Source organism: Myodes glareolus, chromosome 6 (genome assembly GCF_982192425.1).
Source record: "Myodes glareolus chromosome 6, mMyoGla1.1, whole genome shotgun sequence".
NCBI lineage: Eukaryota > Metazoa > Chordata > Mammalia > Rodentia > Cricetidae > Myodes > Myodes glareolus.
In genome coordinates this window covers 13,676,989-13,703,524 of record NC_142031.1, presented here as the reverse complement: position 1 = coordinate 13,703,524, position 26,536 = coordinate 13,676,989, and the positions used below count along the sequence as shown (strand labels likewise).

At 50.1% G+C, this 26,536-nt stretch overlaps 1 protein-coding gene across 5 annotated transcripts in view; it reads right to left on the bottom strand.

Moving 5' to 3' along the window:
• Crocc (ciliary rootlet coiled-coil, rootletin) overlaps window positions 1-24,055 on the bottom strand; it is a 45,064-nt gene extending 21,009 nt beyond the window's left edge. For 3 of the 5 annotated variants that reach the window (XM_085690352.2, XM_087906949.1, XM_087906950.1), the window contains exons 1-14: window positions 24,008-24,055; window positions 17,156-17,310; window positions 12,361-12,546; window positions 12,193-12,276; window positions 12,060-12,121; window positions 11,815-11,980; window positions 11,342-11,448; window positions 9,067-9,303; window positions 8,540-8,636; window positions 7,945-8,028; window positions 7,021-7,254; window positions 6,299-6,498; window positions 2,615-2,797; window positions 560-704 (exon numbers count right to left, since the gene is read on the bottom strand). In XM_085690352.2, the coding sequence (XP_085546478.2) occupies window positions 560-704; window positions 2,615-2,797; window positions 6,299-6,498; window positions 7,021-7,254; window positions 7,945-8,028; window positions 8,540-8,636; window positions 9,067-9,303; window positions 11,342-11,448; window positions 11,815-11,980; window positions 12,060-12,121; window positions 12,193-12,276; window positions 12,361-12,546; window positions 17,156-17,290 (1,920 nt within the window). In that variant the 5' untranslated portion in view covers window positions 17,291-17,310; window positions 24,008-24,055. Of the gene's footprint in view, window positions 1-559; window positions 705-2,614; window positions 2,798-6,298; window positions 6,499-7,020; window positions 7,255-7,944; window positions 8,029-8,539; window positions 8,637-9,066; window positions 9,304-11,341; window positions 11,449-11,814; window positions 11,981-12,059; window positions 12,122-12,192; window positions 12,277-12,360; window positions 12,547-17,155; window positions 17,311-19,172; window positions 19,311-24,007 lie in introns of those variants that run through there. The other 2 variants (XM_048426659.3, XM_085690354.2) reach the window with 2 other exon arrangements.
• Between the last annotated feature and the right edge of the window lie 2,481 nt (window positions 24,056-26,536).

The following is a 26,536-nucleotide window of genomic DNA, read 5'->3' as shown; positions in this document are numbered from 1 at the left end:
AGGACAATGGCCCCAACTTCCTCAGTCCCAGGACCCATCTCCACAGAAAGGTCCAGGTGACCCTAAGCTTCAGACTCTAGTCCTAAGAGCCCCTGAAGAAGAGGGATCCATGGCCTGGGTCAAAAGTCAGTCTGTGGGGCTAGGGTGACGGCTCAGTGGGTAAAACTCTTGTTGCTCAAGCATAAGGACATGAGTTCAAATCCCCAGAATCCACGTACAAGCTATAAGCCTAAGTTAACAAGTATAATCAACATTCCTACAGCATGATGGGGGAAAGAAAGGTGAGTCCCCTGAAGTTTAAGATCCAGTTTAGTGTACAAAGCAGGGAACAATGATGGGCCATAAATAAGGTGGAAGACATGGAGGGACACCAAGGCTATCCTGACTTCCAGACAACCGCCATGGCATGGGGTGTGTGTGGATTTAAAACATAGTAACAAATAAATAGATAAAAAAATAAAGTCAGTCTGATTCCAGTGACATGCTCAGACAGTGACCTGAGTGGGGTCAGTCTGTGGCCAGTGGACAAATCCTGAGTTGTGCAGCTGGCAAGACTCACCTTGGTCAGTGCCTCGGCCACCTCCGCTTTCTCTGCCTGCAGCACATCCCTCTGCAATATGGCGCTGTTCAGTGCCTCCCGTACCTCCACCAGCTCCTTAGCCAGTCCTGAGCGCTTCACTTCCAGCTGCTCCAGCTGCCTGTGGCTGTGGGAAGAGGACTGTTACAGAATATTCCTTTACACTGTGTGAAGATGTGCCACTGTGATTGGTTTAATAAAAAGCTAAATGGTCAATAGCTAGGCAGGAGGTATAGCAGGGACTTCTGGACAGAGAGAGCTCTGGGGAGAAGAAAGGTGGAGTCACCAGTCAGATGAGGAATAACCAGAAAGGGTAAAATGGAGATGAGTTAGATAATAAGCACATGAAAGAATGTAGACTAAAAATATGGGTTACAGCACTCAGGATGTTCAAGGCCAGCCTGGTCTACAGAACTAGTTCCAGGACAGGCTCCAAAAACTTAAAATATATATATGGGTTAAGTTACAAGAGCTAGTTAGAAACTAACTAATTAGCTAAGGTCGTGCTTTCATAATTATTTAATAATTTAATAATGTCTCCATGTCATTTTTTTTTCTTTTTTTGGGGGGGGGTTGTTTTTTGCCTACTACTCTACGCAGATCTACGGTGGACAGTGGGAGACTGTGTGTGTGCTGGTTGTTCGGCAGGCCACCCGCTGAGGGGCAGCACTGACTGACGGTATATACAGAACTACATGCGGTGCTGGGCGGGGGATGGAACTCAGGTCCTCGGGCGGGTGCTCTGCCTCCTGAGCCGTCTCTCCCCGGCCTCCATGTCATTTTTTAAATTTTTATTTTACGTGCATTGGTGTTTTTCCTGTGTACATGTCTTTATGAAGGTGTCAGAACCCCAGGAAGAGGAGTTACAGTTTTGAGCTGCCATGTGGGTGCTGGGAATTGAACTGGGGTCCTCTGGAAGAGTAGTCAGTGCTCTTAACTGTTCAGTCATCTCTCCAACCCCTCTGTGAGCTGGCGGTCCAAAAAGAAAAGTCCACCTACATATGGCATCTGGCCACATAGATCCACATAAGATGTGAGAAAACTAAAAAAAGTTCAGAACCATAGAAACAAACATGGCTTCCTGGCACATCTTCCTGGTGACCAAATTCTCTAGGGGTAAGCTCGGCAGTATACAGACTGCCAAGCTCCAGTGCCATGCATTAAGCTAAACTACATTTCAGCTGATATAGTTTAAGATTTGTCTCATACCATCAGAAAATACTGCAGATGCTTAGTAAAGTCACATCCAGACACAGAAAACCTCTAAAAGGTAGTGTTTTAAAGTGTGCTTAGATGCTGAAGAAAGAAAATGGGTATAGATAGTAATAGAAAAAATAGTTTATAAATAAAGTCTTTAAAAAATGTAAAATAATATAAAACAATAAGTCATGTAAGGGTTATTATAACACAGAGAGTTGACCCTTATATGGTGCTTTGCTAATTCTGCATTTTTTAATGCTAATGAACAGAGAATGACAGTTGCTAAGAGACACTGAATTGTGGAAGGGACTGCTGAATTAAGCCACCCTAGATACTCTTTAGGAATGCCTTAACTTTAAAATGAAAGTCAGAAAATGTATTGTTTTGGGGAGGAGGTTATGCTTTTGTTTCCACAGGAAATGAAAGGCTTTACTGGCTACATAAAATAAACCTAGAAAACTACAAGACAGATGACTTATACTTAAACAAAAATCATCTTTGGCTGGCTTGTGTATAATACCCAGTCCATACTTGTGTTAATATAGATATGTATGTTACCTTTGAAAGTTTGTGTGTTCTCAAAGCACCTCTGTCACATTTTCCTCAGAGTTCTACATCCAGAACAGCTTCAAGGCTGCTGGCTAAGATGGTCCAGCCTCACAGACTACTCCAGCCCTAGATTTTCCTATCACACCGAGACTGGACAACAGCTAGCTCTCCCAGGACTGGGTCCCCTAAAGATGTTGTCGTCCCCAGACAATAGCAAGCAGTCTAGAGAACATGATGAGCACATTCCCAAGAGGTGCACTGAAGGACCCTCGGTGAGCAGAGGCCCACCTGCGCTCCAGCTCTCTGCGGGCCCGGGCTCCCTCCTGCACTGTGTCTTCTTGCTTGTCCTCCAGCTGGGTGTGCTGGCGCCTCAGGTCCTCCTGGGCAGCCTGAAGCTTTTCCAGCTCCTGGCGTAGCTCCTCGGCCTGCTGCTGAGTCACGTGCAGGTTGTGGGCCAGGCTGCCCTTCTCCCTGTAGGACACAAGGAGAGGAGAGGGCATTTTGAGGCTGTTGTCTGCCAGAGAAGATGGCTGAACTGACTGCTCTGACTACAGCCTCTGTCCTCCAGGACACTGCCTCCAGGAAGCCTTCCCTGATGCTTCTCACACCACCTGGTACTGAGAATGGCTCTGAGCCCAGTTTGGAGACCTACAGGCCAGAAGAATGGGGAAAGATGCTGCTGTCAGCTGCAAGTGCTCTAGCAAGTGGGAGAGGCCAGAACAGGATCCTGGGACACACAGGCACCTCGGATACCAGTTCTCAGCTGCATGGCCAGGAACACCCACCATCTATCACCCTCCGGACAGAACTGATCTGTCCGGATCCTAGAGCTTCACACTGCACATAGCAGCAGCATGTACCTGGCATGCCACACAGGAAGGAGGGAGCCACTGAGAATGTCTTCCCCAACTCCAGTGGTCCTGCGCAGAGACTGGGAGCTCCCTTGTCAGGCTAAGAGGTACCCACCTCTTTGATTTTTTAAAGATTTATTTATTAATTATGCATAAAGTGTTCTGTCTGCATGTATGCTGTAGGCCAGAAAAGTGCACTAGATCTCATTACAGATGGCTGTGAGCGACCAGGGAACTGAACTCAAGACCTCTGAAAGAATAATCAGTGCTCTTAACCTCTGAGCCATCTCTCCAGCTGCTACCCACTTCTTTACTACAGAGTGGCAACCCCCAAATATACTAAATACCAAAGAGAAAACAGCTTGTGGCATATTAAGACAGCAGAATGTGCCAGGCAGTGATGATGCATGTCTTTAATCCCAGCATTCGGGAGCAGTGACAGGCAGATTTCTGTTGAGTTCGAGGCCAGCCTGTCTACAAGAGCTAGTTCCAGGACAGGCTCCAAAGTTACAGAGAAACATGTCTCAAAAAACCAAAAAAAAAAAAAAAAAAAAAAAAAAAAAACCCACAGCAGTATGCAAAAATGGGTTTCTCTCCAAGGATATAACCATTTAAAAAGCCCAGTTTCTTCCTGCAAAAAGAAACCAAAGCCCTGGCCCCAGATGAGCTGTTCACACTCAGAGTCAAGTCTGGAAAGCCTTTTACCAGCTGTATGAAGACATCTCTGACAGATTCGCATAAATTTGAGGTACCATGGATACAGCACTTGCCACACATCCTGGAACACAGTAGGTATACAAATGCACACATGCACACCTACTGTGCCTCCATACTGCCAGGGTTATGAAAGGCAAAAGCAGAACTCAGCCAGGGTTAAAATGAGCAGGTGAGGCAGGCGGGAGTGAGGGTGGGAGTTGGGGATCGCACTTTGAATTTACCTTCTCTCTCTCTCTCTCTCTCTCTCTCTCTCTCTGTGTGTGTGTGTGTGTTTTGTTTTTGTTTTCCTAGATAGGGTTTTTCTGTATAGCTCTGGTTGTTCTGGTACTCGCTTTGCAGGTCAGGCTGGTCTTACTATGTAGCCCTGGCTGGCTTGGAACTGCTATATAGTCTAGGCTGACCTCATACTTGGGACAATCTTCCTGCCTCAGTGTCCTAAGTGCTGGACTGCAGATGTGAGCTCCAGTCCTTGCTTGTCTGAGAGACTTGTTTGTTTGTTTAAGACAGGTTTTACTATGTAACCCTGGCTGGCCTGGAGCTTCCTATATACACCTGGCTGGCCTAGAACTCACAGAGATCTGCCTGCCTCTGCCTTCAGAATGTAAGAATTAAAGGTGTGCACCACCGTGCCTAGCTTTGGTGTTTTTATTTAGAAAAAGAAAATGAAAAAGCAACAAAACCAAAAATAAATAAATAAACAAGTAAAATCCAAAACCAAAGGGTAGCCAAGGGGAGGATAACGTGTCTCTTTTTTTTTAATTTTAAAGATTTATTTATTTATTAAGTATACAGTGGTCTGCCTGGTCAGAAGAGGGCACCATATTTCATTACAGACAGTTGTGAGCCACCAAGTGGTTGCTGGGAATTGAACTCAGGACCTTTGGAAGTATAGTCAGTGCTCTTAACCTCTGAGCCATCTCTCTAGCCCACGTGTGTCTCTTTAAAAGAAATTTTATAACATCTTTAATTTTGTTGTTGTTCTGTGTATGTAACAAGACACATGAACGGAGATCAGAGGATAACATTCCTGAAACAGTTCTTTTGAGTACATGCCACTCTTGCAGAGGACCAGTGTGGTTCTCAGCATCCACCCTGGGTGGCTCACAGTCACCTCAAACTCCAAATCCACAGGGATCTAGCTGGCAGCTTTGGTTTCTAGGAGAGCACACACCCACATACAACTCATCATCACCATCATCATCATCATCACCATCATCATCACCATCACCATCATCACCATCATCATCATCATCATCATCATCATCACCATCATCATCACTATCATCATCATCACTATCATCATCATCATCATCATCATCACCATCATCACCACCATCATCATCATCACCATCATCATCATCACCATCATCATCATCATCACCATCATACCACCATCATCATCATCACCATCATCATCATCACCATCATCATCATCATCACCACCATCACTATCATCATCACTATCATCACTATCATCACCATCATCATCATCACCATCATCATCATCATTTAAAAGTCTCTACCAGGGCTGGAGAGATGGCTCAGTGGTTAAGAGCACTGGCTATACTTCCAAAGGTCCTGAGTTCAATTCCCAGCAACCACATGGTGGCTCACAACCATCTGTAATGGGGTCTGGTGCCCTCTTCTGGCCTGCAGGCATATATACAGACAGAACATTGTATACACAATAAATAAACAAATAAATAAACAAATAAAATTGTTTTTAAAAAAAATCTCTACCAGGGCTGGGCATAGTGGTACACACCTTTAATCCCAGCACTAGGGAGGCAGGGACAGGCAGATCTCTGGAATTTTCAAGGCCATTCTGGTCTACATTGGGAGCTCCAGGCCAGCAAGGGCTACATAGTGAGATCCTGTCTCAAAAACAAACAAACAAAAAATTCTTTAAGAAAAGCAGGAACTAGTAGCTCACATTCACAATCCAGCACTACGGATACTGAGGCAGGAGGATTGCCCCAAGTGTGAGGTCAGCCCAGGCTATATAGCAGCTGTAGGTGCCAGCCAGGGTTGCATAGTGAAGCTCTGTCTCAAAAATATAAAACTCAGATAAATAATAACAAATAAAAACCAAAAAACTGCCTTTTAGTTTGGCTGGGATGTAGCTCAGTGACAGAGTACTTCCCTGATGTGCACCAGCTTGGGTTCATTCCCAGCAGGAGGCAAATAACCAACAGGAAACAGTTCAGAAGAGCACTGACTGCAGAATTCTAGAATGTTCTATAGCCACATGTGGGGAGTACTTGAAATGTGGCTAGAGTAACAAGAACTGACTTTTTACTTCCTTGAAAGCTGTCAATTTTTTCACCTGGATGGTAGGGAGGAACCCTCTAGCTGAAAGGCCTAGTCAGGCCCAACGCCTCCCTATGGCCTATAGACCCCGCACCTGCTCAGGAGTTCGTTGGCACTGCGCAGGCGCTGAGCCTCGCGCAGCGCATCCTCTTGGGCCTGAACTGTGGCTGCTGTCTGGTCCTGCAGGCGCTGCAGCTGCTCCTCCAGGCCCCGCCGCTCTCCCTCGCTGTCACTGAGCTGCTTGCGCACGGTGCCCAGTAGCTCTTGGCTGGCTTCATAGCGCCCACGCATATCCTGGGGTATGGGGGTGACAGGGTCTGGAGGAACCCATTCACTCCCTCCTAACAGCTCCATAGCGCTAGACGTGTCCGAGGCACGGAGGGGATGCTTCCACTGTGTCCTCACCTCTCTGCCAACGGGGCAACTCCAACTAGAGCCCTCAGGGTCAGACAAGGAACACCCCCACCCCCCCACCCCGCCAAGAACACTGTCCCTTAGATACTGACTCCACCCACAAGGGCCCAGGTCCCGCCCCCTCGTTTCTTCCCTGCAATTCTGGCCACCTCTGGTTCCCAAACTCCTCTTGTCCTAGGCTCAGATTCTTTGTTCAGGATTTGTCTTAGGATCCTGGCCCCAAGTTTTATCTCCATTTCTGAGGGCTCCACCCTCTTTTCTGAGGCACTCACAGCCATCCAGGCACTCCGGGCTCAGATTCTATCTAGAACCCTCCATCAGCAGCCGTTTCTCAGGGCCCTGGCCCCAGCCCCGCTCCCATGGTCCCTGGCTGTGTGAGGGATAATCAGGCCCAGTTTATACCTGGACCTGCAGCTGGCGTTTGTGCAGGGCAGAGTGGATTAGCGTGAGCATGGAGGAGTCGGAGCAGGCTGGGGACAGACCTCTGCGCGGAGAACGACCTCGACCCGGGGAGGAGTGCCGTGGTGGGGTGGGGGTCCGTGGGCCAGAGAGCCCCCGCAGGCTGCCATCAGAGGTGTCCACAGTGTGCCCTGAGCTGCTGAGTTGGACACCACTCTCTGTGTCAGATAGGGCAGCCTTACGGGGAGGAAGAAAAGGGGAGTGGGGGTTCACTAGTCACAGGCATAAGTGAGGCAATGTGACATTTCCCACATGCCCCTTCTCCCAAGAAGCCTTTCAGAGTCCATCTCTGCCACAGTGCAGCACTCTATGCAAGGCCTACTGATGGAGGAGGGTCATCTGTCTATGTGTTACTTTCATTGGTTAATAAAGAAACTGCCTTGGCCCTTTGATAGGACAGAAAATTAGGTAGGTGGAGTAGACAGAACAGAATACTGGGAGGAAGAAGGCAGTGAGGCAGTCGCCATGACTCTCCTCTCTGAGACAGCCACAGGTTAGAATCTTTCCCGGTAAGCCACCACCTTGTGGTGCTACACAGATTACTAAATATGGGTTAAAGCAAGATGTGAGAATTAGCCAATAAGAGGCTGAAACTAATGGGCCAGGCAGTGTTTAAAAGAATATAGTTTCCGTGTAATTATTTCGGGTAAAGCTCGCCAGGCGGCTTCTTTTTACAGCCTACCATTCACTGTCCTCCATTGTCCTCACAGTTCTCACATGGGCTCTACTGGGCAAGGCTGGGTGAGCCAGCAGAGGTGACAGCAGCCAGGGTGAATAGGCCCCACCCACTTCCAGTACATCCCATGGCTCCCAAGGAGTGTGGCGGGGGCTCAGGATTGTCCAGCCCTGTGTGGACTGTAAGCATACCTGCGCCAGGTCCCTCAGTGTCTGCTGCAGTCCCTCTCCATCCTCAGTGTCCAGGGCTGCCTGCTCCTGGATCCTCAGAGACTCCTAGTGACAAGAAAGCCTGGTCACAGTTCTGACAAAGGATGAAGTCACTTCTTCCTGCCCCTCATGGGTAGCAGTTATGGCCATACCCACAGGTCAGCAGCTCTCACTGAACAGATGAGGCCCAGAAAAGTACAGTGCCCTGTCCCAGTCACACGACCTAGTGAAGAGCCCAAACCCTGTTCCACAAAGGGGTGTGGAGCTCAGGCGGTGCCCTGGAGGTATGCTTCTGGTGGGGAGGCAGTGGCATTCCCCTGGGAGCCTAAGAAGTAATCCAAGTCCTGACTCCCCACCTACTGAATTGGAGACCCTTGGGCTTTGCCTTTCTCAACTGTGTAATGGCTTGCTGCAGGAGGGTGGAAGGGCACAGAGATGGTGAATGTCACTGTGCAAAGCCTGCCATGCACTGTGAGGACAGCAGTCTGGATGAGACGTTCAACATGTCCCAAGCAGCCTGGCCCTCAGCCAGTAGCCATAGATCTGGCTAGTGCCACATCGTGCTGCCATATCTCACCAGGGCCGCCAACTTATCAGAAAGAGTCCTGTTGACCTGATCCTTCTCTGTGTTCTGGTTCTGAAGTTGTTCCACAGACAGGGCCAGCTCTGTCACTCTGGAGGAAGGAGCAAAAGAGGAATGGGAGACCTGCCTCAGTTTCTCAAATTTACCAGCATATGTCCTCTGCATTTCCAAAAACTGAACAAGGGCCCTTGGATCCACCTCCCCAGGTATGGGACCTGGAGTAAGTCACTTCTTACGTGGGGACCTCTGATTTCTCAGCTGCAAAATGGGAATGAGGTTGCAGCCGGCTGTATCTCATGAGAGGGCAGTGGGGGCAGGAGTTGTGGTCATTCAAGTCATCAGAGGTTTAACTGCCTTTATGTCTAGACTCCAGTTCTTTGAACCTCAAACACAGTGACTGGGAAGCCCAGCCAGGCTCACCTGAGGAAGGCCCAGCCCTGGTGAACACACTCCTCTCGGAGTCTCCAGGGAACCCCTCTGCAGGAAGGGAGTTGGTCACAGACGGGCCTGCTGCCACCCACCTGGCACTAAGGTCAGCCTTGTCCAGGTCACTCTGCACCTGCAGCTGGGCCAGGTCCTTCTCCCGGAGCAGCTTGGCCCGTAGCTGCTCCTCTAGTTGGGCCTGCAGCAATGTTTGCTTCTCCAGAGCCGCCTCAGCCTGGCTCTCAGCCCGCTGAAGGCTGGCACTCAGTCCCAGGCCCACCTCCTGGACAGCCCGGGATGTCCGGACTAGTTCCCCTCCCAGCTGCAATAGGTCCCTAGGAGAGAGCAGAATAAGGGGGTGTGGAGGTGGCCTCCAAGAACAAATCAAAACTACACTGGCACTATCTGGCACCATCAGATTATAGAAACAAAGTCACAGTAAGCCCAATATGGGTGAGGTTGGGGGGAAACTGGACGTCCTCTATATAGCTGATGAAGGGCAAGTGGACAGAACCACAGGGGAAGGCAATTAGGAAAAGCCCTGAAAGGTATGAACACCTGGGTCCCAAGGCAATGACAGATGACTGTGGTAGCAGAGCACGTGTAGAAATCCTGGAGATGCCAACACATCCACTAAAAGGGAGATCACTACTAAATAAATGATGGGAGGTTCAGTCAGTGGATCCCACAGCCAAGAAAAACCAATAGGGAAGCCACTCTTGATGTGTACATCTCCCAGGAAAATGGTCAGATGAGGAAGGGTTCTTCCAAAACAGTAAAGTTAGCCGAGCAGTGGTGGCACATGCCTTTAATCCCAGCACTTGGGAGGCAGAGGCAGACGGGTCTCTGTGAGATGAGGCCAGCCTGGTCTACAGTTCAAGCTCAAGGCCACACAGGGCAATATAATGAGATCCTTTCTCAAATTAATTAAAAATAAGGCCCCAATGTGGGCTCACTCACTCTCTGTACGAACTGCAATACTGAGCATCCAACAGCAGGGGGCGGGGGAGTGCCTCATAGAATTCTAGGTAACACACAGTAGGTCAAGCATAGTATCAAACACTTCTAATGCAGTTTTCATCCTGCCATTAAGTCAGAAATACCATCACAGGTTGCAGCACCTGCCCCAGGCCAAAGGGCCTCCAGTGGGCCCAGTCTGGGGTCCCAGTCTTGCCAAGGAAATAGCTCTGGCCACGGATCTGTGCACACAGCATGAGACAGCAAAAGCTAGACTACAGGAATCCCTGAGGAATGCCAGTTGTTCCTTGAACAAATAAGAGACTTAAGGGTCCAAAAGTTTAGCCAGGTGTGGTGGGCAACACAAACCTGTATTCCTAGCACTAGGAAGAAAAAGATCCAAGTGCTGGGCTGGAATCTTGGCTCAACTTATAAGAGTGCTTGCCTAACACATGCAGAGCCCTAGGTCCAATCCCCAGCAACACATAAACCTGGCATGGTAGCACATGCCCATAATTCTAGCACGCAAGTAGAAAGAGGAGGATCAGAAGTTCAAGGCCATCATCCTGTACAGTAAGTTCCAGAATAGCCTGGAATACATGACTCTAAGAAAGAAAAAGGATTTAAAAATTTAAAAATCTGCTGGGCATAGTAATACATGCCTTTAATCCCAGCACTCAGGAGGCAGAGGCAGCAGAATCTCTGACTTGGAGGCCAGCCAGAGCTGAATAATGAGATGCTGTCTCAGAAAAAGAAAAAAAAATCATATTTTGTGAGTTTCTGTGACTCCTGAGTCAAACAAACTATAAAGACAAAAAGGGAGGCAAATCCAAACTCAGCTATGTTGAAGACTATTTGTTTACACTGTGTGAAGATGTGTCACTGTGACTGGTCTCTAAAGAGCTGACTGGCCAATAGCTAGTCAAAAGAAAACAGGTGGGACTTCTGGGCAGAGAGAGGAAATCAGGATAAATCTAGGTACAAGAGAGATGCCAGCTAGACACTGAAGAAGTTGAACATATGGTAGAGAGGAGGGGTAACCGCGCCACTTGGCAGAATGTAGATTAACAGAAACAGGTTAATTTAAATTATAAGAGCTAGTGGGACAAGCCTAAGCTGAAGGCCAAGCTTTCATAATTAATAAGAAGTCTCCATGTCATTATCTGTGAGCAGTCCGACACCACGGCTACTCTGGTGTGTGATCTGCGAGGGTCACTCAGTTCCTCTGATCTTTGGTGTGAGATGAGCAGGATAATTCCTGCCTCTGAGGGGTACTGAACACTAGATCACAGAAGAGTGTAGTTCAGCTGAGCCCCAGCAAAGCTGACTACCTCTCTTCCTGCAAGCTGCCCTCCTCATTCCCAGAGGCAGTCCTTGGAAAGATGCACCCCATGCTCCCCAGGAGCCAGACCTCACCTCTCTGTGCCCATCTTCACCTCGCTGACCAGCCGTCGGAGCCCCATGACCTGCCTCCAGAAGAGGAGGAGGCGGCTGTGCTCTCTGCTGAAGTAGGTGTTGAAGGACTATGGAGAAAGACACAAGAGGCACTGGGGACACCGCTGCATTTCTGCCCCAGTGCCCCGCCAGCATGGCCTACAAAAGGACCGGCATTTCCCCAAGGGACAAAGAGTACCCAGGGCCTGCTCTGGCCTCCCAGCGGGCTGGTCACTTAACTTTCCATATGACACAATGACAGCACCACACGTCATGAGAAATAGAAGAAACTCTGAACCTGGCCCAAGGCTTAAGTAAACAAAGCCAGCTCCCCTTTGATGACATTGACTACTGCTCTTGTGTTCACATGGTCAGGTACCCAGTCCCTCTGCAGACTTGACCCAACCCTCTGCAGGTCCCCCACTGTCAAGCTCTCCTGCTGGTACCCTTCTCACCTCTTCCTCACGCCTCCATGTTGCCTCCCTTTGCTCCAGCTCCTTGCAGCTGCGGGTCCAGTCACTGGTCACTTTGCGAATGTCCTCGCTCAGACTCTGGTTGGCCAAGTTTGCCTGGTCCAGCTGCTCTCTCAGCATGGCATTCACCTGGGCCAGGCTGGCACTTCTGGGAGAGGCAGATGGGGGTCAGTGAGCACTTGCTCACTTGTCCAGGAGGCCACCCACTGACTGTGCCCCACCCTCACCTTTGCTGCTCCTCCTCCAGGCGCAGAAGGGCGCTGTCCAGGTCCTGACTGTGTTCTGTGTCCTAGGTGAGGAAGAGAGGAGTAAGGCCTGGCACGAGGAGCGAGGCCTGTGCCTGCCCCACCTGGCACCCACCCTCAGACGCTGCTCCTCCAGCTCGGTGGACTTCTCCAGCAGCTGCTTCTCCAGCTCTGAGCACTGTTTCTTATACTGCAGAATCTGACAACGAGCAGGAAGCCGTGTGAGCCCAGGGATGAGGGCTGAGTGAAGAAGAGGGCAGAGATAGGGGTGGGCAGCCCTGACCTTGGCCTGCAGCCGCTGCACTAGCTGGGCTTGCCGCTGCTGGCCCTCCTGGTAGGCCTGCAGCTTGCGCCGGTAGGAGGCCTGCTCCTCCTGCAGCTGCCTCCGCAGCTCCACGCTCTGCCGCACCAGCCCCTTGGGCTCCTGGGCCTCCAGCTCCCCAGTCTCCAGCCGCACAGCCTGCTCCAGCTGCAGGGAAGGGCCTTGGATGAGAGTCCTGTGCTTCAAGCAGGCCCAGGCCTCTTCAGGAGACATCAGCCTGGGCTCAGACCACAATGCCTTGCAAGTTGATAGCACTCCAAGGAGCAGTCACAAGCAGGTATGGCCAGGATGTAGTAATATGTGTATGATCCATGAGCATACAGATGGAACTTGCATGAGCATACAGATGAAGCAGGAATGGACACACAGACAGGGCAATGCATAGGCATACAGAGCATGACACACAGATGGGGCATGCTTGGACACTTAAGACAGCGCAGGCATGGGCACACAGATGGACAGATGGGACGTGCTTTGACACAGGGCAGACATGAACACATAGATGGGACATGCTTAGACACAAAGGGGCAGGCATGGGCACACAGATAGGACATGCTTGGACACTTAGACAGGGTAGGCATGAGCACACAGATGGGACATACTTGGATACACAGGGCAGGCATGGGTACATAAATGAAACATGCTTAGACACTTAAGACAGGGCAGAAATGGGCACACAGATGGGGCATGCTTGGACACTTAGATGGGGCAGGAATGGGCACATAGATAGAACATGCTTGGATACACAGGACAGACAAACAGTGCCTGATAATATATGTGGGGGTGGGCATGGGTACATAGATGAGACATGCTTGGACATATAGGACAAGAATTGGCATACAGACGGGACATGTTTGGACACACAGAACAGGAATGGGCACACAGATGGGGTATGCTTGGACACACAGGACAGGCACACAGGTGGGACGTGCTTGAATACACAGGACAGAAGCACACAATGCAGAAATGGAAATATATATTGGGTAGGCATGGGCATACAAATAGAGCAGGTATGGGCACACAGAAGAGGCAGGCATGTACATGTGCGGGTACGCCTACCACATCTGCAGATGTATGCACCTGGAGGCAGACTGAAGAAGTACCCACCCTGCTCCATGTATTCTCTGCCATTCCTTCAGAACACTGAGCCTACCCCACTATGGCTTATGCCTTAGTCTGCTGCCATGTACCCCCAACCCTCTTCCCTCCCTAAGGCAAGCTCAGGAAAGTCTGGATTTTTGTTCCATACTGGATTTGAATATATAGGACACTGACTATGGGGTGTCCTGACTCATACCCAGGGAATACTGAGACTAACAACACAAGTGCACAGTGAATCTATTCAGAACAGAGGTGTCAATAAGCGTAAGGTCTAAGCTTACAGAGAGCACACAAAGTGCAAAAAGGCAGTCTCAAAGGTCCCAGGGTAACATATAACACACAGCCTTAAGATCTGGATGTACCCCATCTAGCACTGCTTTGCCCCCTCTTACCCTGACCTCTCCCATCCAGCTTCCTCCACTCCAGGTATTGTGTAGTGTGCCACCCTCAGACCCTACGGGCACACAGAGGAGGCCTGTCCAATAGTCCTCTCAACCCTATTCAGGTACCTGATAATCCTGGCTACTTTTCCTAGGGTCCCTCAGCTTTTGGCTGTCAGGGAAACAGGTTGAGGGAGGAAGGACTGACTTAGGGTCATGAACACAGGGGACTGAGGACAACCAATGGATGATCCCAGTCTAGCTGACTGATGTCAACCCACACTTACCATCCATCTCCCAAGCACCCAGGCTGACCAGCAAGGCCCTCAAACATCCTCACAAGTGTAGGACCACCAATCTTACCCACACTAACCTGGGGTCCAGGCCAGATCAGTGGCACTCCAGGACTGCACTAGCTTAGTGTACTTGGAAGCTGCTCTGAGAGCCACCATCAGCAATGCTGGTGGGCAGCGTGACTGTGCCGACTGGGATGACACCAGCAGGGAGGAGTCAGCACAGCCGCATGGGGGGCTGTACTGTGAGTTGAAGAACACAGGCTAAGGCTGCTAAGGGAGTGGCAATAGGAACATTCTCTGAGTCTGTGGCAAATGGCTACATAAAGCCCAAGCAAACAGAGAAGTGGACAGAGCGTACATATCACATAGCTCATGCATCAGAGTGGGTGTGGTTAGCCATGTCTCCTCATGGAACCCTGCATGCTCTGAATGCACTGGGTGCATGCTGACACTGGTGTGCAGGCCTTCTTGTGGTCCAAAGGGAGGTGCATCTGGACATGGTCTATGGGGTGGTGCAGGCATTATGACCATCTGTATGTACCAGGACATGTGCTTGTGTGTCTATGTATGCCAGGGAGGTGTGGGCATGATGTAAATTGGGGGCCTGGGGAAGAGAGTCTGGGCTCCTTGGGTCACAGGTAATGGTAGTGACTCCTAGTGCATGTGTGAGTGCCTTTGTGGGCTGACGGCCCTTGCTGGCTTCTGTCCTTTTGCTGTCTGTGTGCAGCCAGGAGATGCATACAGTGCACTGTACGGTTGGTTACTATATGCAGAAGTGCTGGGATTGTCCACCAGGGTGTTGCTCTGTGCCAGGGCAGGACTATGTGGTGTCTGGCTACATATAGACCGTGGGTCTGAGTGTATCCATAGGGTGGGTTTGTTTCTATGTGCTGTGTTCTATGTGGGGTCGATTTGTGGCTTGCGGTCTGTGTGCTTTGCACATTCGTGTGACCCCAGTGCTATTGGCTCCTGGTGTGGAGGGGCTCTGGCCAGTTACTAGGGACTCCACCCGTTTCCCCAGTGCTCAGTGCCAGCTACTGCAGGCATACCTCATCTCTCTCCACAACTCTGCCCTTTACAAAATAGCCTTTCAATGTGACTTGCAATTTCAATGGAAAGGAGGCTGCCACAAGAATGGATGAAAGTAGCTTATTGTCTCCCTTAGCAACGGCTGCTCTCCTGCCCCCTTAATGACTAAGCCCAGGTTGCCATGGACACTGAGGGAACCCAGGGAATCTGTTCTCTAGAGCCAAGGAATAATGCCACTGCCTGTTTCCCACCCACCTCGCCCTACCCGTTTCTTGGGAATACTGAGGTACATTATAACTCAGGAGGTGGCCTCTGGTAGTCCTGCCTCAGTTTCTCCACAGGACATCCAAAGAACAGAGCATGAATCCTAACTCTTGTTCCACTCCCTACCCAGGAGGATGTGGGGTTTGAAGGATGAGAACAACTTCACCTAACTGTCCCCAACCTAGTCTACCACGCCAGTGTGGCCACAGGGCACCTGTCACCTGCAGGCACAGGTTGAAGTGAGTATCAAGGAATGTGTCATACAGCCACATCCACATCCCTGGACCAGTGGTCCCTGTCCAGCTTTACCACTGACCTTAGTTCTAGCATGTTCCTCTGTGGACTTCAGTTTCTCCATCTGTAATAAGGTGATCACTGGGTTCTTATCCACTCAGGACCCTCTCCCACCATGAAAGGCCTTCAAGGTCATTTTTAGCCAATCTCTGCCTCCAGGTAGGGTCTCACCCAAACTCACTCAGACACAGAACAATTAAAAAAAAATCCAGGCAATTTGTGCCAATATGTGAGGACACAGCTCCTCAGCCCCCACCGCAGACCCCCCAGTAGCTATGTCCCAGAAGAGAAGGAAACTGCTACCCCCCCCCACCTCTCCTTCCCTTCCTTGTCAATCAGGGGGCAGTGTGAGCTTCAGTTATTGAAGCTGGCACTTAAGAGGCAGTCCCCAGGGGACTGGCACTGTACCCTGGGCCAAGAAGAGTCTAACTAAACCAGCAGGAGGCTGATTCTGGCCCATCAACAGTACCAACCCAGTACTCCTGCCACCCTGTCTCTGAACCCCCTGCAGACTCCAAGAAATGAATTCTGTAGTGTCCTCAAAGCTAGGGGACCACAATGGGGCCCCCACTTGGCTACTTGGCAAGCCCCAACATGTCAGAGGCTTGTCTGAGCAAGCAGTACCGGGACATGGGCACACTCCATAACAAGAGGGTGTACAGAATTCGGTACAGAACACACACAAGACAATACACAGGGCTCCATACAGACAGGGCTTCCCACTAGCACACAGTGGATCCTATAGGAGCTAGCAGGCTCTCTGCACAAAGGCAATATATAGTCCTGGCCTGGGAGCCAGGACACCAAGTCTTGTCTTAACTGGCTGTGTGACACAAGGCATGGTGCTTTCTATCTCTCTCTCTCCTCTAGGATAAATGAATATTTCTCCTAGGTTAAATGGATATTATAATGCTACAAACTTTGGTACACTATTTAGTACCTTTATATTTATAAAGGACTCAGCATATTTTTGGAACATAGTAGACATTCCATAAATGGTAGCTTTTTATTTATTTATTTTTTTGTTTATTTTTCAAGACAGGTTTCTCTGTGTATCCCTAGTTGTTCTGGAACTTGCTTTGTAGACCAGGCTGGCCTTGAACTCAGAGATCTGCCGCCTCTGCCTCCTGAGTGCTGGGACTAAAGGTGTGCACCACCACACTCGGCCCACGGTAGCTTCTATTACAACCTCAGTCCTCACCATCTGCACGCACACTTCATCTACTCAACTCTTATCAACCTTCCGCCACCAGCTCCCCCACGGCACCAGGAGCTCATGGCCATTCCAGCTGGCAGAGCTGCAGTCTGAACCAGATGCCCATCCTTACATGGTCAGTGGGTCTGGTCAGAACATCTCCCTACCCACCCAAGCCCAGCCCCAGGAGCACCCACCCTCTCACTGACGGCATTGTACTTGATAGCAAGCTCATCACGCTCAGCACGACTCTGGGCCAGCAGGTCCTCCACACGGGACAGCTCCTGCTGCAGCAGCTGGTTCTCCTCCTGCAGTGACAGCAGGGAAGTCATCTCTGGGACCTGGAGAGGGGCTGACCAGGAACAAGGAGCTGAGGTTAATTTCTGTCTAGTGCGGAGAGGCACCAACCCCAATGGGTGTTCCACTCATTTCTGGGACAAGATGATGGGCCAGGGCCCTGGGAGGACCCTGCATGTGTGTATGTGGCTGCAGCACCTGGGTCCAAGAGAGCTGAGGAACAGGAATGTTGGCAAGAGACATCAAGAGCTAGAATTGTATAGAAACAACTACAGGAAGTATGGCCACACCCCAGAACATGCAGGAGGAAGGCTCTAGCTAGGAGTCAAAAGAAAGCTTTTCTGTACTACCCACCCTAGGGACATGAAACTCTGAATTCTTTTCCTTTTCCTTTTTTTGTTGTTTTTGTTTGTTTGTTTGTTGTTTTGTTTTGTTTTGTTTTGTTTCAAGACAGGGTTTCTCTGTAGCTTTGGAGCCTATCCTGAAACTCACTTGGTAGACCAAGCTGGCTTCAAACTCACGGAGATCTGCCTATCTCTGCTTACCAAGTGCTGGGATTAAAGGCATGTGCCACTATTACCCAGTTGAAGCTTTGAATTCTTGCTCCCTCCTTTTCTGAGGATTATTCTCCTCAGGACCTCAATTTTACTCATCTGTTAAATAGGTAGAACAGTGATCCAATCATGCCAGGAAAGTGGTCAAGCCTTACTCAAAGTCAGAGTTTCTCATAACTTTGCTTTATTTCCTTGTTTTTTGAAGTAACACAGCCTACGCAGTCTAGGCTGCCGTGGAACCCTCTGTCCTTCAAGTGCAAGATTTTGGATAAGCACCATCATGCCCAGAGTTTAAAACAGTAGAGGTTAGCTTGGGAAGAGGAAGCAGAGAGAAATAAAGGCCAGAGCAGAACACCCTCCCTGTGGGCTCTACTTTGATCATGAAAACATGGACACACACAGCAGGCCTTCTAGTTTTCCCCCTACTCTGGGGGGTCTCACCATCCCTGTTCCACTCAAAGAGATAGCCCAGCCCTGACCTGGAATCAAAACCAGGTTGTAGCAGCGACCCAAAAATCACCAGCAAAACATCTGCCAGTGCTCCACACCACCTACTAAGTGAGTAACCTCCAGGCCAGGCCCTCAGGCAGGCTACATAATCAGGTCATGCATGCCACATACCAGGAACAATTGCGGCCATCAGCTTTTGTGCCCAAGCTATCAGGCCTTTGCAGGAGCTTGGTCTGAACTGAGCTGCCTCCCCATGTAATCTCAGCCTCAGACAGCTCACATCAGCCCTCGTAGGAAATACAGTATTTGGTGTTCAAATCTGAAGTAGGGAGCAGGGAGGGTTTGCCCCACCTTCTCCTCTAGCTGTGCCACATGGGGAATAAATAAAATAAATCTGGGTAAATTGCATCTCAGCCTCTATTTCCTCCTCTGTGAAGAAGATCCACCCATCACAGAGCTGTGCCTATCCCCCTATGTGTATTCAAGAAGTAGGGAGAGGACTGGGGACATGGCTCAGTCCATAAGAGCACTTACTACACAAGATTGAATATCTAAGTTCAAATCCCAGCACCCATGCAAAAGCTGGGTATACGGCCGCTCAGGCACCTGCAATCCAAGAGCTATGTGGGGAAGAGACAGCAGAATCAGCAGGACTTACTGGCTACCAGCCTAGCTGCAGGCTGAGTGAGAGACCCTGCTGTAATGGAATAGGTGGAGAATGATACTGCAGGAACCCAGTGCCTTCCTTTGATGTCCTTGTGCTCATAGGAAACACATCTGCACATGTGTTCATGTGTCACACACACACACACACACACACACACACACACACAGCATAGTACTATCAGTACTATCTATTGCTGATGAGGAATACAGTGAGAGAAGGGACCCTAGACAGGGTAGGGAGTGGCACCTGGGCTCTCAGGCTGAGAAAGGTTGCGGGTGATGATCTCCCTGATACAGACTGGCAGGATGGCACCCTGGGAGTCCTGGGCTGGGTTCTGCACACTCAGGCTCTTCTTTTGGTCTGGTCTCAGGCTACAGCTCTCCAGAGTCTGTGGGAGGACAGCGTATGGACAAGTCCTATGGCCCAAGTCCTAGAGAACTCAGGAGATAAAGCTGATGCCTGAAGAGTAACTGCAAAGAGCTCCTGCTGGGAGTCTCTCCTAGGTCTGTGCTCTAGGCAGGACCTGAAGGCTAGAGAAGTAAACCCAGCCTAGAGTAACTCAGGCACCACACTGCAGGCAGCACAGGCTGTTGGGGGTTTCAGTTCAGCTCCCACCATAGGTAAGGAGGATCTAGCTGTGCCAGAGGCCAGTAATCCCTAAAATCCATAAGAGGCCCTTCCCCCACTACTGTGCACTAGGATTAGGGAGTCCTAGCAGTTGGCCTATGTGGCCCCTGAGAGCTGCAAGTTGCGGCTCCTGTATACCAGCCCCACACCTCCCTAGGCTCACCCACCTCTCACTGCTCCTAGTAGTTCGGTTATTCTGCTCTGCTCTGCTCTAGACAGGGTAGACACAGCATTTAGGACCCACCTGGATCACAATCTCCAATGCCAGTTGGGGCTGCAGGGATTCTGCCAGCCTAGGTTCATGGAGGGGGTCTGTGGGTATCCCACAGCCCCCCTCCCCAAAGTACCAAGATCAGCTCAGCTACTAACAAACAACACACTAACAATGCCAGGCAGCTGGGCTGAGCGCCCGGGAGATTAAGTTTAAATCCAGCGCTGCCCCCACGTGACCATGTAGGGGTTGGGGAGGGGCTCAGATGGGAGAGGAGGAGAGCTGAGGGAAGCAGAGATACAGAAGAGGAGTGGGCAGAGGCAGCCCTGAAGCCCAGCCAGCACAGAAACAAGAAGAGAGCAGAGCAAAGAGGGAAAGGTGAATGGAAGGTGGGAAGAAAGGGGACAGTACTCCCCCCACCTCCACTCTCCTCAGACTGTGGGTTCTGTAGCCTTCCAAGCCCGGCTGCTGGAGGTGGGAAAGGCCAGAGTCCCCAGTCTATAGAGTATCTTCCATGACCCGGAACGGACTCACATGGCTTGCTCAGAATACATCCACAGCCCGCTGGGCAGATGTTTGTACACTACAGGTTAGAAACAAAGAAAGCAGGGGCTTGGACAACACTAGGAACTGAGCCCCTCCAAGTCCCACCCCCAGCTGTGTCCTAGCATCCTCCTCTGTAAGAGCTGATACTATTGGTGCTTGCTTCTTGAGCTGTCAAAATGTCTGCCCATCAGCAGCACACAGCAGGGCATCAGTTCACACCATGAACACTGGGTAAGCACTGTTTTCACTTTTTGGGAAACTCAACATGCACACTCCCTGGGCCTGAGTCTGAGCAGTTTCCCTCCCTACAGCAAGGAGTCTGTGTGGCACCATGGTTAGAGCCTGGAGTTGCTGGCAAGTGTTAGCAGTATATCCCTGGATAAATTACCTCTTCTTGGCTGTTCCCTCCTCTGTAAACAGGAAGAGGGTCATTGTGGGGATTAGAATGTGCTGAAAGCAGGGAGGACTTCGGAACACACAGGTAAGGCAAGCAAGCTCACATTAACACCATCTGCCAGTTCCTGCTCTCCAGGTCCCTCGGTTTTAGGGCAGGTCCACTTGAGCTCATCAAATCCTCACACCAACCAGCCCGTTTCCAGATTAGCAAAACGAGGCTTAGAGGGGTGGGTGAGTGGGTACCTCACCTATTCAAGGTAGCACACTGTGTAGAAGTGTAAGTCTGAAAATCACCCCACTTAGACCAAGCAACCTCCCAAATGCCTGAAGGGTAATGCTAGGCTTCTTGCACCTCAAGACCTGGGGCTGTATCCAGGTCAGACTAAGGGATGCAGCAGGTATTGCATAAATGCACATTAATCAAGACTGGATCTCTCCTTTACCAAATACAGAATTTGTCCTGAAAATGAAAATGCAGGAAGCAAGGTACACGAGACCAAGAAGGTTTAAGTGTCACCAAGCTGCTTTGACAGACATCCAGATTTCAGCAAACCTACACCCATGAGCAGAGAGCTGCCACTCAGCCCTGCCCTGCTTCCAAAGAGCCACCACAGAACTCCTCCTTCCAAAGAGCCACCACAGAACTCCTTCCAAAGAGCCACCACAGAACTCTTCCAGGCTGCAACACCATCACTCGGCCTAAGAGCGCCTTGGTCACCCTGGGCCAGGATGGCCAGCCCCTAGATGCCCAGCTCAGCACGGATGAGATCACAGATATGCTTGGACAATGGAACAGAATTATTCTGTGTCTCCCACAAGCCAGTGTCCTAAGAGATTGAGTGAAAGGGGCAGGATGCCAGACCCTGGACACTAGGTAATACCAACCCTTAGCTCTACCAAAAATTCTCCCCCATGGATCCTGAGACAGCATTGATAAATTCTGTGGATATGCTCTGCCCTGATAGTTGTAGCTTCCTTCCAAGTCTCAGGTAGGTAGCCAAGAGAGGAAGGGAGGGAGGGAGGGAGGAAGAAGGGAAGGACCACCAAATTGGTTATAGGAATCTATTGCTACAGCATCACCTGCTACGGTTCTAATGTGGTTTGACCCTTCCCAAACTCATGGTGAGAGGTGATGGGACCTTTAAGAGGGGATTAGGTCAGAGGGATTAATGCTTTCTCAACACTGTAGTTTACTTATATCACAAGTGTGAGTTGAGGCCAGAATGTGGTGGTTTAAGTCAGCAATCCCAGCACTTTGGAAGTAAAGGCTGAAGAATCTTGTGTTTGAGGCCAATACGGGCTACATTAAGAGATGGTGCAGTGGTTAAGAACACTGGCTGTTCTTCCAAAGGACCCATGTTCAATTCCCAGAACACACCTAACTACAGTTCCAGGGGGATCTGATGCCTTCTGGCTTCTGAAGGCACCACGCATGCCTATGTTATGCAGACATGCATACAAACACTCATACACATGAAATAAAATAAATAAATCTAAAGGGGGGTGCTTTAGTAAACGAACAAACGCCTGGTGCTCTGGTCCCTGGTACCTATGTGAATGCAGGGTGGGTGTTCTGACTAGTTTTATGTCAACTTTACACAAGCTACAGTCATCTGAAAGAAGAGAGCTTCCACTGGGAAAATGTCAACTAACTGGGGGTTCTGAACCTTAGAAATCCCTCACCCCTACCTTTGCTACTACAAGAAACACAACCCCAAGTGAGCTCGGGGCTCTCTGATCACCCCAGTACTTAGACACACGGAGAGAACAAGTTTGAAAACTTGTGTAAGAAGAAAGGCTTTGATTTTACATACAGGACTCGGGCTTCTGATTCTTGGGAGAGTCTGTGATCTGGGCATAGCATCCTCTCTGCCCAGAGCATTGTACATTACCACCTCCATGGAGCCTAGCACCCAAAGCTCTACAAGCAGTTGTTGAATGAATGAGCAACTCTAATGTGAAAATCTAAAACTTCTGAGCCAATGCCACAGTGATCCGTGCCTAATTTCCTGTGACTAATCACAGTACAAGAAAAATGTATAAAGCTATTGCAAGCGATGTGGGCAATTGAAGAAGGATGCATGAGTGCATTCTGTTTTGATTTGGGGCCTGTCCCCTCAAACTTTTTTATGTATATGTAAATATCTAAAAATTTTTGGGTTGGTTGTTTTTTGGGTTTTTTTTGGTTTTTGTTTTGTTTTGATTTTTGAGACAGGATTTCTCTGCATATCCCTGGTCGTCCTGGAACTCTCTCTGTAGACCAGGCTGGTCTCAAACTCAACAGAGATCCACCTGCCTCTGCCTCCCAAGTGCTGGGCCAAAAGGCATGAGCCACAACCACCCCGCTCTAAAAAATTGCCTCAAATGAACTAATTTTGAGATACTTACCCTAAAAAGAAAACTAAATGGGAGTGGGGGGGGGGCAGAATAATCTCCTTAACTTTGGTTGGGGGTTGCATAAATCTCAGTCATGCTACACAGCTGGGGAATCACAAGACAGCAGGGAACCAAGGTCCAGACATCCGGGATCCAGAGTCCTACCCTCAAAAGACTCCCCCAACCCCCGCAGGACTTACACCTAGAGGGGATGGGGGTTGCAAATGACAAGAGTTATTTGTGAGCTCAACAAGAAAACAGGAAATTGGAAGACAGCGGGTACTTCCAAGGCTCCTCCCTAAGGGTCCTAACTCTCCAGACAAGCCGGGTCCCCAGGGAGCTGGGCAGATGTGGGGTGGGGAAGAACACACATTCCTTCAGATTTGAGTTCGCAAAAAACCTGAGAGGTCTCTCCAAATGCCAGCTCCAGAGCCACTGGCTGGACCCATCCTGAGAACCCCTAATCTCTCCGTACAGGCTTCTGGGGCCTCACCATGCTGAACCGCTCAGGGACTGCGCCGGGCCCCAGTTTGCTCGTGTGCACTATGGAGAGCCTTCCCCCCGAGATCGACTAAAAAGAGAAAGCTCCCACTGAGGGACGTGGGGCCGGGCCTAGCACTCGGGAGGCCGCGAGCAGCGGCCTGAGGCTTTGGGTGACCGTCGTCCTCGACGGCTGTGCCCAGCGGAGCGAGAAGACCCGGTGAGAGGCTGCTGGGCCATAGGCCCCAGGCCCAAGGCTGGAGACTCCGGTGGGTACGCACCCCCAGTGCGTTTCCCTTCCCGCCCAGACCTGGTCCAGCCCAGCCCGGCGGGGTCGCCCGTGGAGCTTAGAGACCCCAGGACACCCACACAACTCCAGCCCGCCTCCTTAGCCGGGCGCGCCCGCCCCGTCCCCGCCCCGCGCACGCGCGGCGCGGGCTCCTACCTTCGCGCGCTGCCGCCTAGGCCGAGCGGCCACAGCCGAGGGGCGGGGCGTGCGCCTCAGGGGCCTGGGTAAGGCGTGGCTACGTAGAGGGCGGGGTTATAACGGCGGGAGGGCCCAGTCAAAGAGAAAGTTCCGCGGCGCGGGACCGGGGGGGGGGGGGAGAGGCGGGGTCTTAGGGCTCGCCAACGGGCGAGGGTGGGGTGAGCGCCACCTGGTGGAGAGAGGTGCTGTGCGGTGGAGCGGGGGCGAGGCTAAGACGGAGCATGCGCTCTACGGTGGGGAACGGCTCCACCGAAGGGACGTGTCTGAGGCGAAGCAAAGCTCCCGCCGGGTGGAAAACGACGCTACGCGGCAGGGCCGTGACCAGGAGGCGTGGCTCAGGCGGGGGCGGGGCCAAGGCGGAGCGAGTTGCGAAGAAAGAATCTCTGCTACCCTACAGGCGGGCTGTCTGGCGGGATAAGGTCCGGCTTCTTCCCGGCGATCGCCTTTGTTGCTCTGGACCGTCCTGCACTCGGGTGCTAGTGTCCCAGTTGCAGAGGTCCACTGTCTTACCGACCGGCGCGAAACCTCTGCGTTCTGCCCGAAGATAACCAGGCTGTGGGGTTGAGGGATGTGGCCGAGGCTTTAATGCTGTGATGACCTTTAGGAGAGATTGCTCTCCTGATGATGGAGCGGTCCTGCTGAGCACTGTGTCCTCACCTGTAAAATGGTACTGGAACGTTGGTTAGTGGTTACGAACGCTTGATGCTCTTTGGAGGCCTTGGATTTTATTCCCAGCACCCACGTACATACAGGCAAACCATAAGCATATAAAATAATAAATCTTTTTAAAAAAATGGTAGTGCCTGTTATGCCCAAAACCGTGAAGTTCCCGCAAAAGCCAACACGAAAACAAGTTCCATATATAAAAGCAAAGAGCCTTTATTTTAATCGTTTGCAAACTCGGTCTCTCAGCATGTCCAACGTATTGGAATAACTGGAGAGCCCCAAGCTCAATTAGAATAGTTTTATAGGGGGCTGGAGAGATGGCTCAGAGGTTAAGGATGCTGACTGTTCTTCTAGGGGTCCTGAGTTCAATTCCCAGCAACCACATGGTGGCTCACAATCATCTACAATGAGATCTGGTGCCCTCTTCTGGCCTGCAGACATACATGGAGGCAGCACACTGTATTGTATACATAATAAATAAAATCTTAAAAAAAAAAAGAATAGTTTTATAGTAGTAAAGGTGGAGGTGAGGGATTTCTGAGGTTTTAAGACCCGATTGGCTAACATTTGTCTAGGGGTGTCTTGGTGAATGTTCGCTGGCAGGTGTTTCTATCTACAGTGCTTGGAATACCAGGCATTTCTTTTGAATGGTCTGTTCTTGGGTGGAGGTTGGGTAATCTCAGCTTGTGATACCTCCTGCAACCAGGCATTACCTCAGGGCAAACTATTGAGACTCAAACCTCTTATTAAATTTATGGATGGCCGAGTTCTACTCTGGCAGGTGATAATGGTTGAAAGAACTGCCTTTGGGTGACCTGCCCATACTTAGCTTATCATGACTGGCCCCAACATTTCCCCCTTCACAAGCACCAATGACAGGATCCAATCATGGGTCCCGCTTGCCCCTGGTTTTAAGGGGGATGGTACCACTTAAATTAATTGACAACTCTGGACTTAGTATATTAACAGGCACTACAGGTTGTTGTCCTGTCCCCCATGCCAGGGAGTTTCCCCTTGTATCAGCCTTTTAACCTATTTTGGGCAGTGGGCACGGGACGTGTTCCTTTTCATAACTACTTCAAGCTGACATCGGGGTGTTGTTATCGGGGCCCAAGTACATTGAAAGGCTAGCCAAAGGTGGGGGAAGAAATTTAGGCAATGGGGCACTCAGACTCCGTTGAAGGGACAGGGAACATTTATGTTCATATCAGCTGGACTGGTCCATATCAGTTTTCAGGAAGTCTAGGGCTCACCACCATTTAGAGCAGGCTGTAGTCAGCAACTGATGCTTAGATGTGTCTGCCAGCCAAGTGGAAGCCTACTGAGATAAGCTTAAACTAGGAACAGAAGTTAAATTTTACTTAAAGAAAAACCCATATTGTAGAAAAAGAGCAGATAAAGGGTATCTGTAAACAGAAGGAATAGACTCATACCTTTGGGTCCTAGCAAAAACTACAGATTTTGATTAGAAGCATGTATATTTTCCTGCTGTCCAGAGAACCATGTATGGTTTGGACAGAGATGTCTTTAAGAAGAATAGGTCCAAAATCTTGAGCTTATGACCCACATAGTAGTCATTGCTCTATTAGCTTATTAAAACTACCAAGGGGAAGGGGAGGAAATTAGAAACATTTTTTATAGCTTAATCTGTATTTATGTCTTATTTTTTAAACCCTTAAAGCTTATGAACTTTTATATTCTCAGATCTTAATATTTTTTTTAATGAGCTAACAAGTTGGCTATAGCTCTGTGGAAGAATCTGGATACCTTTTGCTGCTAAACTGACATTATAACTGCCCTAGCTATCAATACTATCAGAGA